Source organism: Heloderma suspectum, chromosome 5 (genome assembly GCF_057233095.1).
Source record: "Heloderma suspectum isolate Gila_16-S chromosome 5, 16-S_ref, whole genome shotgun sequence".
NCBI classification, from domain to species: domain Eukaryota; kingdom Metazoa; phylum Chordata; class Lepidosauria; order Squamata; family Helodermatidae; genus Heloderma; species Heloderma suspectum.
Window position 1 is genome coordinate 59,165,646 of NC_139462.1, and position 14,659 is coordinate 59,180,304.

Consider the following 14,659-nt stretch of genomic DNA (forward strand, 5'->3'; position numbering starts at 1 on the left):
AACCGTTTCAAGCTTTAAAGATCAAAACCAGCACTTTAAATTGGGCTCAGAAACACACCAGTAATCAGGGCCGTGTTTCTACAACAACGGAAGGGTGAAGCAAACGAAGGAGTACCGGATTTTTCATGGAATCAGCAGGGCTCCACGCAGGGCTCTACGAAGGACTGCACTGCACCATTATAGGTCACTCACAGAAACATACCTCTGGGTGGGGTGGGGGGATTGGAAGTGAACGTCACCAGACTGGCAGGGGCTGCTCAACCAATAAAAGAGGCTACCCCCTCCAGGCTCTACTCCCCTTTCTCCTGCCCCCATGGTTAGGCGATGGTGCAAAGGATTGAAGCTGGCATTAATTACTCCCGAAAAGCCTCGAACCAAACAGCAGAGACCCACTGCTGTGGAAATAGCGCTTCACAGCCATTAGAGGAGTTACTATGCCTTTCACCAGATGAATACATTAGGGAAACACCCCTTGACCAGGGTCACAGTGACAGGCACACCTCTGGGCAGGGCTAACACACTGGAGTAAATGTGGAAGGTTGAAATATATACCACAACAGAAGTGCAGACAAGCCAAATTAAGGGAAAGGCTCAGACTATAAACATTCTCAGGAAATCCGGTTTTTCCATGATAAGCTCCAGGGTGGCTGCTGGATGGCGACGACGTCATGTATCCTTAATGACCTCCACACACAGCCAGTTCGGAGTAAATCACTCATGGAAACAGGCCCTAGTGCAGCTGGCACAGTATAGAGGTGTTATATGATCTAATCGCTTTGTCACCACCAACATTGGTACCAGCTGCAGTTTCTGAGTATATAACGGTAATACACAGACAAGAAGTAGGACAAAACTGTTTTTCCCCCTCAGTTAATAGTCACTGTAATGATCATATGGCATTTGGAACAGCCCCTTTACCTAGGACTACCAAACAGTCAGGTATTTTGCTTGCCCAATCTCTATTTTTGCCTCTCATTAAGAATCAGGAATTTTGTTGAATAAATCAGGTCTTTTGAACCAGGAGACGTGTATGTATGTTTTCCCCCTCCTGATCAGGCTTTCCCTCACCCACAGAAAAACACCCACCCTTTGGTTGACAATACATGTAATACTTTCTTTTTTGTATCTCTGTGTTTCTGACTTCACTTTCTATAGTCTCTATTCAGTTGAGTATTTTGTGAATCAATTCTACCCAGTGATGTAGACTGATTACTAAGTTGTTGGATTTCTGTTTGTATTTATTCTTTCGTTGTTCTGAATTTGTTTTAATTATCTTTCTACTTAAAAATTCAATAAACTTCAATAAAACTATTTTTTTAAACATACCCACACCCAGACAGATTTAGCCCCACTAATAAAATCATCCCCGAATACGTCGACTAACCAGGTATTTTTGAAATAACAATGCCTCACATATGAAAATAGGGACAGCCTAGTATTTGCACTGCCCCTACTCTCACACTAAGGATCACTACATGAGCCCTCCCCACAGTTACACATTGCTCAAAGCCCTTCTCCCCTTCTGCAAAATATCCTGTCCTGCACCAGCTCCTGAAGCACAGTTGGTTACTAAACTCACCATTTCCCCCCCACAAAAGCTGAAGACTGTTTAACCTCACAATAGATAGGGAGGTGAGCTCTTGCTCCCCTCTGAGAATGTGGGCCAGATCGGGGTGAAGTATCATCTAATCTGGCTCTCTACAGAAGCTACACATTCAGAAAAAGTATGTGGTACAGCTTTCCTGGAAATGTACTACTACAGAATGCCCAGTGTGTGGTGTGTTTGAATGCTTCCCTCAGATATGGAATTCTTAGCACATAAGAAACTAGCTTGTAAGGACCAAACTAAATGTCCTTCAAATCACACATAGCAGAGCTATACAAGATTGGCTTATTTACTTTAGGGTAAGCACATGCGGTCCTGCTTTGGATTGAGACCACAGCACTCTAGGAGGGGGGGATTTAAGCTTTCTCCGTTTTTCTCCCAAAATCCCAACCCCTCTGTGTGTGTGTGTGGGGGGGGGGGGGTTAAAAAAAGAGAAAAAATGTCCTAATGGGGCCCTGAGTGCTTATACTGAAGTAAATAAGCCAATCATACATAGCAGATTTGAAGAACACTTAAGCCTTAGTGAGAAGGTTGGATTAAAATCCCTTCCCTTACACACTACCTTTCTATGAAAAGGGAAGTTTTATGTTTTGTTTTTTAATGTGGGCAAGTACTCCGACATCTCAAACATGGAAGGCACATCTTCACTTGGGAACAGTTTAAGAATCTAGACATGATCCCTATTGCTATGCAGCACATAGCTCCGTAATCGCAGGTCTCTGACTGGCCACCCAAGCTGCATAAAAATGATGACAACAAACTGAAAGTACATGAGCAATCTGATAACACATCTAGACTCTAACACATGGAACTAAGAGTCACAGCTATTGTTTGCCTTCTTCGGATTACCACTGTATTTCTACTAGGCCTTGTTTTTACTTTGTTCATGAACCCTGTTCTCAGCTCAAAATCCAATATTTAATTTGCTGAAGTTTGGCTTGGCTATTTAGGTGGAGCACATACCGCAGTCCTAACTCAAAAGCTGATATGGTACCTGAATGCTGGCTATTTCATAGATGTGAATGATCTTGTTCTTTCAGTTTCGGATCCGGCTTGACCTTAACTCTGGATGGTAGATCACAAAACTCCTGTTATTCTGTTTCTGCCACAGCCTGTTTTAGGTGTCACTGTGGGATACAGCACAATTGCTTATGGTACTAGATACTAGGTCATTGAATGGAACTGATTAAGGATAGAAAAGAAGGAAGTACTTCTTCACACAATGCGTAATTATGTGCTGGCAGCCAATTGGTTAAGTGGCTTCAAAAATGGTCTGGACATATTCATAGAGGATAGAGGTATCAATAGCTATTAACTATTGTAGCTAAAATGGAGCATCCATGGTTCATGAACAAAACATATCTCTGAATAGCAGATGCTGCAGACAAACAACAGGAGCGGGCCTTCATACCTTGCTGTGAACTACCCATAGAAATCTGGCTGGCCATTATGGTGTGTGTGTGTGTGTGTGTGTGTGTGTGTGTAAATGCTGGACTAAATGGACCTTTAGTCCAATCTAGCAGGGCTCTTCCTTTGTTCTTAGCTATGTCCAACCTCTCTTCTAAATCCCTGAAGCAAGTTTGAGGAATTTTTTTTCCAGAACCATGGTAAACCAACTGAAGCTTTAATATCTGTGCGTATTTGAGTTTAGGGAGAGAGAGAGAAAATCACATTTTCATAACAATAAAGAAAAGAAATTCTCTCCTAGGTCTGAGAATAAAAGTAATGCACTTGTCAGTTAGAAATAAGAGCCCTAGTAACATTTTACAAAATATCTGTGTGTATAAGTCCCCATTTCTTATCCAGATATGCAGAACAAAGGCACTAAATCAGTTACAAATATTTGAGATGGAAAACAAAAACACTACAAAAATGGATTCTCAGGGGGATTCTTGTTGTTTCTCTTACTCTCCCACATATCTCTAATTTCAAAAAAGGCAGCTGCATTTTCTATAATCTTTATAGCGGCGGCATCCTCATAACCACATGGGGGTAGAGTCATGGTTTTATTATATTTCTCTTCACCCATAGAGAATTCTATTTTCCTTCCGTCTTTCTTCTCCTTCTCATACTCACCGGCTCCTGACAGTATTCTCTATTCCAAATGTTTGATTTTCTCTTAGGCACACAAGATCTGTTCTACTGCATCCATTTTTCTTCCACAATTACGCATTTATATTGAAGAAATCAAACATTTTACTATTCTCCCTCTCAAAAAGAGGCAAGCTTAATGACTTTTAAGCAGACATCTTTCTTGAAGTTATATTAAGATTAAAAATAATCTAACATATGCTGACACAGAAACCCCATCCATATTTATAGCCAACAACTTTGCCGCTGTTCTAGACACAAATCAGACTGCCCTGAAATGTAAACGCCTGCCTGTATGAAGAAGGGGTTTATATATATATATATATATATTTTTATATATATATATATATATATATATATATATGCACGTACGCAAATCAATGTTACAACAGTTCTACTTTCACAGTTCCATCCTATGACTCAAGGTCATCAAGAGTCCCAGCAACACAAACCACAGACATAATTTATAACACTCTTTGGATTAATGGACACGGGCAAAGAAGAAACAGGGCACCATGCTCCTTCTACAGTCGCCTTCATGGTTAGAGGAGGAACAAGGTTTTGAACAAAGTTTCTGATTCTAGATGCGTGTCTGGATCAGGATCGGATGTTTTCCCACACAATTTGTGTCAGAAGCTAGCACAACCACACTGCATCCTCTGATCTGTCCGTTACCTACTGTCCCTGTTCAGTGGTCCAATTCTGAGTTTTCTGTAGAAAAAGGATACAAACCAATCTGCTTCTGGTGTGGAGAGAATTTTCACACTCTCCCTGCTACCAGCCATTGGCTTGCCCTTCCTCTTATATTATTGAACTTTTTTTCCTATCAGGCACTGAATTTGCTTTATTGCAGCCATCCAGCATATATACCTGGCTAGGTTTCTGCACCCCCCCCCCCCCGAAACTAAACCCAAGGAACTTCACAATCCTGGAACCCGGTTTCTTTTCAATGATGTCTCTACCTTCATCCCCCATTTTTTTGGCACATCACATTAAATTCACTGGGGTATTTATTGGTGCATGACTGCAATTGTACAAACTAGTACAGATGGGAAGAATGAAATAATGTGACTCTACAATTCCAAAGTAGGAACTTTGTATGTACAGGAAATGTGTGACCATGATTTCATGTTTGCTGCTAAAATATTGTGGGTCAAAGGTCAAATGAAATGAAATGGGACCTGGTTGTTTTGTGTGGACACATGCTAAGTGGGAGGTACCCGAGAAAATGAAGGAGGAGACTATGCACATCCTGTCCACACGGTGAATGATGGAAACATTGATGGAGATATACTCCACTTCCAGACCCATTTGCAGCTCAGGAGCAGAACTGCAGGAAACATTGCTGCATTCACTGGAGGAGATGCATTTCTATAAGCAAAAAGAGACAATGGCACACAATAACTGTAGTTTAGTCCTGTTATGTGATTGCAATATTATGCTAATAGTAGTTATTGTGATGGAGACAATGCATAATTCAAGAGGTGTTGAGTTACACCAGTAATACTAGAACATATGTATACGTCAATATACACAGAGTTCCTTCAGAGTATTCAAGGTCTTGTGTACACCAAAGCAGGACTTTCAAGTTTGTTTGCTTTCAGCTGTATTGGTAAAGCATTTGCAAGGAGCTTGACTCCTTGCTTCCCAGCATCTCTTTAGAAAAAATTCAGGCATGAAAACTGTGTCATGTTCATTTTAACAGAACCTGGATTAGCATTAAAATACAGCACTTGAAGCATTACAGTCTGTATTTTCTATGGATTACATTTCTTACAACACTGGTGGCAGAGGTTTGGCAATGCAAATAATACGTATTGCAGGCTTTCAGTTGAGAAATGAGTCATGACCACTGCACTCCAGAGAAACAATATTCAGTAGGAAATTAGACCATTTCTCCTGGCTTTTGTGCATACAGGAATAATGCGGATTTGCTAGTTTATCTCGCTAGACCACCAATTTAACACTCTGCCAACTGTCCAATTACTCCTATTCATGTTGAGCTAAATGGGTTCCTCTCCATCACACACACCTTTCTTTTTTTTAGTATAATTAATGAAGCTCATCAAAGACTGGAAAACAAGCCAGAGTACCAGCTACTCACTGACACATTAATATGAAGGTCATGTGCTACTGATGCCTGTGCAGGATATTCATGTAACCAACATGGCATACAAAATGGTGTAAGTGCCCCATATTCCTGGAGGGACACACATTTAGACAGTCTACTTGGACGTAAACAGAGAATCTATCAACACAGATGGGCCATGAACTATCATATGTTGTCATACTAATACACGACTGCCCAGTACTTATTTACAGCATTCTTTCTGTAGCTTTATCGTGTCCTCTCTGCACTCATTTTTATACAATCCCATGACCTTGCCAATAATCACAATAGGACTGCATGTCCTTTTGGGTATGCTCACATAGGATTCTTTCTCTCCATGCTCCCACTTTAATCTTACAGAGCACAACTGGAAGTAGGAAAGGAAGTTACCAATAATAGTGTTGCATGGAGCTCTGCACATTCCTTTTCTTTGTGGATTGTGAAATGCATGTTCAACCCATGTTCTCCCCAATGCACCATGTGGAGTACCACAGGATCAGTACCACTGGATTAGCTTGTGGTAACAACCCATGCAATTTGGAATTAGCAAAAAAAAAAAAAAATGTGCAGCAAGCTTTCCCTTCCTCCAAAACACCTATACAGAACTACTGATGCTAAATCAGGGGTAGTTCTGAGAAGCAACTCTCTCATATTGCTCTACAGGAATGATAGCCTCTATACCACCTTTCATCTGTCAGCTCTTAAACACATCCAGCAACAAGTTTACTGTGGGAGTATAGGATAGAAAGATGAACAGTAAAACATATAATAAAAACATTAACCATGCAGTGATATGTCCCCATTTTAGAGGTGATTTCAAAAAGAAGAAAGGAGGGTTTTTTTCCTATTATTGTTTCTACAAAGCACAGAATAAAGGTAAGGTAAAAGACTCTGGCCATCCTGGTTTCCCTTTGTTTCCTGAGGGAAGGAGAAGAGGACTGAGAGGGAGGGGAACCATCTTTGGGACTTTGACATGTTATCAGGAGATCTTTTCCCATCATTGTGAGGAACAATTATTCTTGACTGCATAGGGAGGTCAATCAACAAACATTTTTCAGGAAAGCAGCAAGAGAAAGAAGGGGAAATACATTCCATATGGAAGGGTAGTGTTTTACCTTTCCCCACCTAAGTCAATCTTTTCTCTGTATGCCTCTAAATTGGCCTTCTGGGACTGAAAAGATCTGTCTATATGGAAACGTCAGGTTTCTATTTCTGCTCTGGTCATTTGGAGTTGAACTAAAAAATGATATGAGGGTTTCTGAGGTACAAGTATAGCTTCCTTCTGGAGTTGGTATCAATTTTTTATTTTACCTTGGAATCAAGGATTTCTGTGGACATCTTTTAACTTGTAGAGGGAAATATGTACGTTCCACTGTCAGGCCTTCAGTTATGCTTGGAATGGAATAGTCTGGGGGCTGAGAGTAGGGGAAAAGTTGACAGCTGAGGAAATCAGCTGGAGACTGGAAGTGGTACAGTTATGCACTTTTATTGTGACCTCACTCTGTATCAGTCACAGGGGGGTTGAAAAACCACTTAGGGATTTTATTATATTAAGTAGTATATAAGTATTAATAATTAATTAATTAATTTAAAAAAACACCAAGGGGCCATCTAAATGGAGATGCTTTCCAACGCGATTCTGTTTCAAACTAAATTTTCAGGAAGTTGGATTTCCTCATTCCACAGCAGATGCAGCCAATCATAGCGGGGTATCCCCCCCACAAAAATAACTGCTTTTGCGTGGCAGACAGGTGGAGCCTCGCGGCATCAACAAGCTCCCCCGCTCTTCTCTCAGCCCTGCTCTTAAGTGCAGTGAGGGAGAGGAGCGCACGTGCGTGTGCGTGCATGCACCTGCGTGCACCTTCCTCTCTCCCGTGACCTCAAGCAGCGTGCTCAGCAGGAGCAGCTAGGCCATAGGGGCCGAGAGCGGGTGGCGCAATGGAAAATCTGCAGCACTCCTTTCTCCTGTGGCTGCAGCAGAGCTCCAGGCTCCACAGAGGCCCTTCGGCAACCCCCCAGCCCAGCTCTTTTCTTTTCATCCCCCCGCTTCTGCACTTCTGTAGCTGCGAAGGGATGGAACCTCAGTGGAAGTCAATGGGAATTATTTTTGAGCTGACATGTTTACCAAGCTGCTCTTAGAGCAGAAGTAGAGATTTCAAAAGAACAGAAGTCATCCCAAATCGCAGGCTCATTTGGGGGGAAACAAAGCACCTTTTAAACTCATTAACCCTTTAGTGAAGTTCCGCACCTCCATATAGGCGCAGATTCAGAACAATAGCCTTCCCCACCCCTCTTAGCTCGGTGTTGAGTAAGTGCAGTGCAACTCAATGAGAATTACTTCTGAGCAGACATGTTTAGTCGGCTGTTTTCAGGGCAGAAGTGGAGATTTCAGAGGAACAACAGTCATTCCAAAGCACAGGCACATTTGGGCAAAAGCAAAGCATTAACATCTGCGCAGCTGTGAATGAGTGAGGAGGGGGGAAATCAAAAGCAAAGGGGCATCCCACAGCGATGTAAGACCCGAACACACCCCTAGGCACGCCCACCATACTGAGCTGAATTTATTTTGTGGAATCGGGGCACACTCTGCATGAACCACGTTGAAGCTGCAGTAAGAAGAAAATCTGGCACAAAACGCCTTTACGAAAATGCGTATTGTCAAGCAGGAAACCACGCTGTTGCTGTGAAGTGGCAGCTGCATCATGTGACCTGAGTGTCTCTGAGATGCAGCAGCGCTGGAGTAAATTGTCCATATAGATGGGCCCCAATACCCTGTTTGGCTCAAAAGAAGTGATCAAGTGTATCGTATTAGGAACCTGAAGCTTGGCCTTTTTGACAATCCTTAAGAAAATAAAAAGTTGGACAGTGAGATGACAGAAAACACAGCATATTTAACTCAGAATCCAAATCAGGGGTGGGTAACTTTTGGCCCTCCAGACATTTTGGCCTACACCTCTCATCAGGTCTAAGCAGCACAGCTAGTGGAGAGGAATCATGGGAATTGTAGGTCAAAATATCTGAAGGGCCATAAGTTGCCATCCCCTGATCTAAATAAACAATTCAGAGATGAGACTTTTCAACAAAGCAGCAAATATCTACTGTGGTTTGGGGGCTGGGGGGCAGCTGTTGTAGTTGTGGCCTCTGTGGGGATTGACTGAACTATTAGGCCACTACTGCTGAACAGTGATGTGAACGAGGGCTTGTACATGTTCCAACAGCAACCAAGGGTGGCACTCGTGTGGGCCACAATGCAGACACTGTGATGTTGATATCTTTGGTTGTCACCTGTGCTGGTGGCTCTAGGCCATTGTGACTGGCTTAGCCTCTCCCACTCAGTCAGTACCAGCCTCAGCTGCTGTTATGTATACAAGCCCCAGCAGCAGTAGCCTCAGTCAGCAACTAGAATTTCTGGAATTTGTGAAGAGCAGAGAATGGCTGTACCCCAGATGGTGGTGGGTCCCATTTACCGGCAAAGTATTAAACACCTGGGAAATGCACATCATTGCCATATCATTGCCATAGTCACGTGGACATGAGCTATGAGTCACAAGCATTTATCTCACAATATGCTCAGGAGAATTACTTATTGCTCTGGAAACAGGTGATTTAGTCAAAGCTGTCTGTTCTAAAATTAACAATAGGCCATTCTATTAGCAAGCCCATCACAGCTTCCCATCCCTCAGGGATCGCTCATATCCTCCATACCCAAGCTTCCTTCAAAAGAAAATGCACACAGTCGAACAAACTTCCACAACCACAAGGAAGTCCACCGATAAACTGACCAATGAGTATAAGCAATTTGAATTTCTGGATTCAAGGCACATCTGCGCTCCTCCTTGAAAAACCACAGCAACCTGCGTCTCCACAGGTAAACAAATGGAGCGTTTTTAAAGCACATGTCAGAGGCATACCAAGCAGGTCAGTCTCATCTAAAATCGATGTCAAGTAAATTTACATATGTATATTTCAATGTGCAATTTGCTGTACCCTGTGGCAAAATTGCACTGTGGTTGCTGCTGCTGCTGAGAATTTTTAATGTAATAAAAACAGCCATAGGACAGCTCCAAATCAATCCCCCATCTCTTAAAAATTAAAGATTTTCTGGGTGACCTGGAGTTGCTTTGCAAATTTCACAGTTAACAAGACACTGATGATGTGTGGTTTCCCCAAAGTGTAGCAAACTGCATATTCTGAGCAGTGAACACAGCCAGCAAGCTACACTATCAGAATGGATTAAGATGCATCAAACCTTCCTGCACTATTGTTATGTCAGAAATAAGTTAATTTGTGGCACTTATTTGCATCTGTCAATAGGAAGTGATGGGTTTTAGCACTAGCCATAACACACTCAGGAATTTTATCATTTTAATACTTCAGCCTCTTGGCTAATTTTCATTTGTGGCTACTGAGCCTCATTTCTTACATATGTTCCATCTCGGGTTGCCTTAAATCTTCCTCAAATTTACCATAATGGAGATACAAATAACCATATTATTTTCATATGGCTGTTAGCGCAGAATCTAATTGACCTACTTACAATCAATCCAATCAAAAATGAATAGGATGCATCATGAGAAATGTCTGTAACTTGTTGAGGATGAGCTCAAAGACTGGGGAACAAAATTCAAAACTACTGCCACCATAGATTCCATGCTTAGGCTAATAGAGTAGATACACTAACAAATGAGATCAACTCAGAAGAGAGTTAAGTGTTTGATGTCACCAAAAATAACATGGCAATGGAAAGAAATACTCCTTAAAAAAAAAAAAAAAACAGGGAAAGTACGAGGAGCACGTTGTAGCACTTTGAGCACTACACTTGCATCTCCTGGGTTTTTCTACAAACAAAAATACATGATCAGATAAGCCATTGAAAGACTATTCTCTGTTCACACTTACTTGGCCGAGGGTGGGAAGCGTTCCATAAGCCATTGGCTGACTCATCATTCCTTTCTGCTTCATAATGAGCATGCGTTTCTGCTCCTCGCTCAGGTGTGTCATTTGAGACTGCATTTGTGGCTGCTGGGGCTGCTGCTGCTGCTGCAGGTACGGCATCATGGGATTCTTGCTGGGATTGGCCATTGGTGGAGTCATTCTTTGACTCAAGTCAGCACTGAAATGAGTCAGAGGTTTAGTGTTGCCATAAGACAGCATATTGGTTTGTTTGCTCAAGGAGTTTGTACCCAGGTTATTTGGCTGCTGACTGATCATATTCATGTGGTTCTGAGGGAGGTAGTTATTCATCGCAGTCTTTTGCGGGTTGCTTGCCGTAGGAGGCACTACAGGATTTTGGTTGTTAAAGGCTTGGGGATACATCATTGGGCTATTTGGTTTATCTGTACTGAAGGGTCCTCCGTAAGGACTAGATGGAGGCCCCACCGGGGACCAGCTGGATGCTTGATTTGGATGCTGCTGCTGCTGCTTTTGTTGCATGAGCTTCGCTCGTTGCTGTTGCTGTGCTGCCATCTGTTTCAGCTGTTCAGCTGGAGACAAGTCAGTGCTGGGCACAGCCACTTGACCAGGCCCGGGTACTGCTGTTGTCACTGCTGTTGGATTAATGAGATAACCATTGCCCGGCCGTGACTGGGTTTGGCTTGGGGTATGTGCTTGGTTAGGAGTCTGAGGAGACTGAACCACACAATTTGCTGGTGAGCTATCAAGGACTGGAGCAGGGGGCGCACTAGAGACAGCAGGTAGGCTAGATGCTGCAGGGACATTTGAAAATGGAGGACCTGAAGAAGAAGGCCTTACCTGGGGAGACCCTATGGGTACATGGGCAAATGGAGAGTGAGATGGGTCACTTTTAACACTTGCACTCTCCTGAGTCTCAGTGACTGGTCTGGGAAATTCAGGTTCCTTTTTCTCTTCAAAGTCTTCATTGAACAAATCTTGTATATCATCCTCTGGAACGGTGTTAGCCAGCTCATCTATTAACTCCTGCCACTCTTGATCATTCAGGTTAATGTCTGAAAAGAGTTTATTCTGATTTGAAAGGGATGTGTCAGAATTGTCAATGTAGCTAGGATCATCCAAGGGCTCTTGTTTTAGCTCCTTGCTGCTGCTGCTGTTGTGCAGGATGTTAAAACTATCCTCAAGCTCAGTGCATCCATTGATTGGGAGTTTTATCTCTGGAAGTCCACCATTTTTACCCAAGTCATCCAGACCACCAGAATGAGTTCCACTGTTCTGTAGGGGCAAAGATGGCTTTATGTCAAGCTGGTGAAGAGGGGAAATGGAAGGCAAAGGCAAATTGCTGGGCAAACTGTTGACTCTCTCAATCCCAGGTGCATCTTTTCGTATCCGCTTGCTGGTTGGAGAGAAGCTACTGTCACAGACACCATTCTGCTGTTCGCCATTGAGGGGTGAGCGTGCTCCTTCCAACTTTCTCTTCACTGTCTCTTGAAGCTTGAAGAAACAGAACAAATTAATTAATTAGACCCTTTCACACATTTCTGCCCTTCATAAACAGACAAAAACCTCTATGCATTAAACTTTATTAACAGTAAAGGTATTATGATTCATAACGAGCATATTCTGTTTTAAAACACTCTGGTTAGATCCAAACTTGCCTCTTTATGAATACAAGGAGTTCCTTCAGTTCATGGAGGGGATTGGGTTCCAGTGGAGGCTACCACTGGAGGAAGGGGGCGGCCACATTCTGCCAATTCCCGCTTCCCCCAGTGCCACTTCCCATGCTTTTCCAGAGAATCCCCCAATCTTATGGAAGAGCTTTTTAGGGGGTACAACACGGCTGCAGAGGGAAGGAAGTATACGTGAAAATCACCATCCCACCTCCTTCATCTGGTGCAAATGGAATTCTGATGAGCACAAGTCTGGATCCAACCCAACATACCTTTATGCTTCAAGCTGAAGACAGATCCCCCCATCTCCATTTTGAAGGTGGAATGATACAGCCATTGTTCACTGTGGTGTGCACAACTCATAATTTTTTTCTGTCCCATGATTGTTTGGGGCCAAACAGCCTTTCCAGGTTTTTGTACTGTTTCAAAAGCAGTGAAAAGCCGCATGAGTAAAAACTAACGGGGCAAAAGGAATGATGTGAACACGATGGGCAGCAGTGTCTATTTCATAATGTATTGAGCTCTCTTAAGAACTATTACCTATTTCTAGCCTCAGTCAGCTCTACTGGACAGTATATTTCAATACTGCTCACAGAGTTCTCAGTGTTCTACAACACTATTGAAAAGAGTCCTTAAGCTACGGGTGGTGGCTACAAGGCACCAGCATTATAGTGTACTTGGTATTAGTATCTGCACAGCATGCTGACTAGATCATCTCCCAGTGATACACAGCTATACAGGAAAACGACAAGGGCAAGGACTGCAAAAAGGGCATAGCAATGAATGGGGAACCCAAAGAGGATTTGGCAGTAAGGAGCAGTGAGGAGAAAAACAGAGATGCCTCAACATAGGAGAAATGTAGCTGTGGTTAAGTTCCACTAAGTGCAATGGGGTGTAACCATGATCAACATCCTCTAGATCACCAGTGGTGTTAACACAACATTCCCAATTTTCAGTGGGAACTTCTGCCTCTTTCCAATGCACTACTACAGGGAGATTCTGTAATATTTAGAAACTAGATATTTACTAGCACTGGCACAATCCAGCCAAAGCTAAGCACTTTAAAGTCCTATTGATTCCAGCTGGAGACAATTAAACATGTGCTTAACTCTCTCCCGCAGAATTAAATAGAACTTAAGGCTGCAATCCTATACACATGTACCTGGGAGTAAGTCTCATTGAGTTCGATGAGATGTACATTTGAGTAGGCATGTATAGGATTGTGCTGTAGAAGTGCTTAATTTTTCGTAATTTTTCGACAAGTTTGCGCGGCACTTTGAGGATAAAGTCGCTCAGATTCGTCATGAATTGGACACCACCATTAATGCAGTTCCATTGGTAGAGGCGTTCAGAGCACCGTCTGGTCCAGTTTTATTGGATGAGTTTCAGTTACTGAGGCCTGAGGATGCGGACAAGGTGCTTGGCCAAGTCCGATAGACCACTTGTGTGCTTGACCCTTGCCCTTCATGGCTTATTAAATCAAACAAGGAGGGGTTGTCCGGCTGGGTCCAGGAGGTTGTAAATTCTTCCTTGAGAGAGGGAGTGGTGCCTGCTGCTTTAAAAGAGGCAGTAATTAGACCACTCCTGAAAAAGCCTAACCTGGACCCAGAGGATGTTAACAATTATAGGCCAGTGGCCAACATCCCCTTCCTGGGCAAGGTGCTTGAGCGGGTGGTTGTAGGACAGCTCCAGGCAGTCTTGAATGAAACGGATTATCTAGATCCATTTCAATCGGGCTTCAGGCCTGGTTTTGGAATGGAAACTGCCTTGGTCGCCCTGTGGGATGACCTCTGCCGGGAGAGGGACAGGGGGAGTGCGACCCTGTTGATTCTCCTGGACCTCTCAGCGGCTTTCGATACCATCGACCATGGTATCCTTCTGGATAGGTTGTCTGGGTTGGGAGTTGGAGGCACTGCACTACAGTGGTTCCGCTCCTACTTGGATGGCCGATTCCAGAAGGTGGTGCTGGGGGATTATTGCTCTGTGCCATGGCAATTGTGCCATGAGGTTCCACAGGGCTCTATTCTATCCCCCATGCTGTTTAACATCTACATGAAACCGCTAACCGTTAACATCTACATGATAACCGGGGGAGGTTATCCGGAGGTGTGGGCCATCAATATGCGGATGACACCCAGCTCTACCTCTCTTTCTCATCAAAACCAGGTGAGGCAGTGGCTGTTCTGAACCAGTGCCTGGGCACGGTAATGGACTGGATGAGGGCTAATAAACTGAAACTCAATCCAGACAAGACGGAGGTACTGTTAGTGG

The 14,659-nt window shown here is 43.2% G+C and overlaps 1 protein-coding gene across 1 annotated transcript in view; it reads right to left on the bottom strand.

The window, feature by feature from the left end:
• Window positions 1-14,659, bottom strand: part of MAML3 (mastermind like transcriptional coactivator 3) — a 412,832-nt gene that overhangs the window by 136,061 nt on the left and 262,112 nt on the right. The window contains exon 2 of the mRNA XM_084856073.1: window positions 10,707-12,212. Within this exon, the coding sequence (XP_084712199.1) occupies window positions 10,707-12,212 (1,506 nt within the window). The remainder of the gene's footprint in view (window positions 1-10,706; window positions 12,213-14,659) is intronic.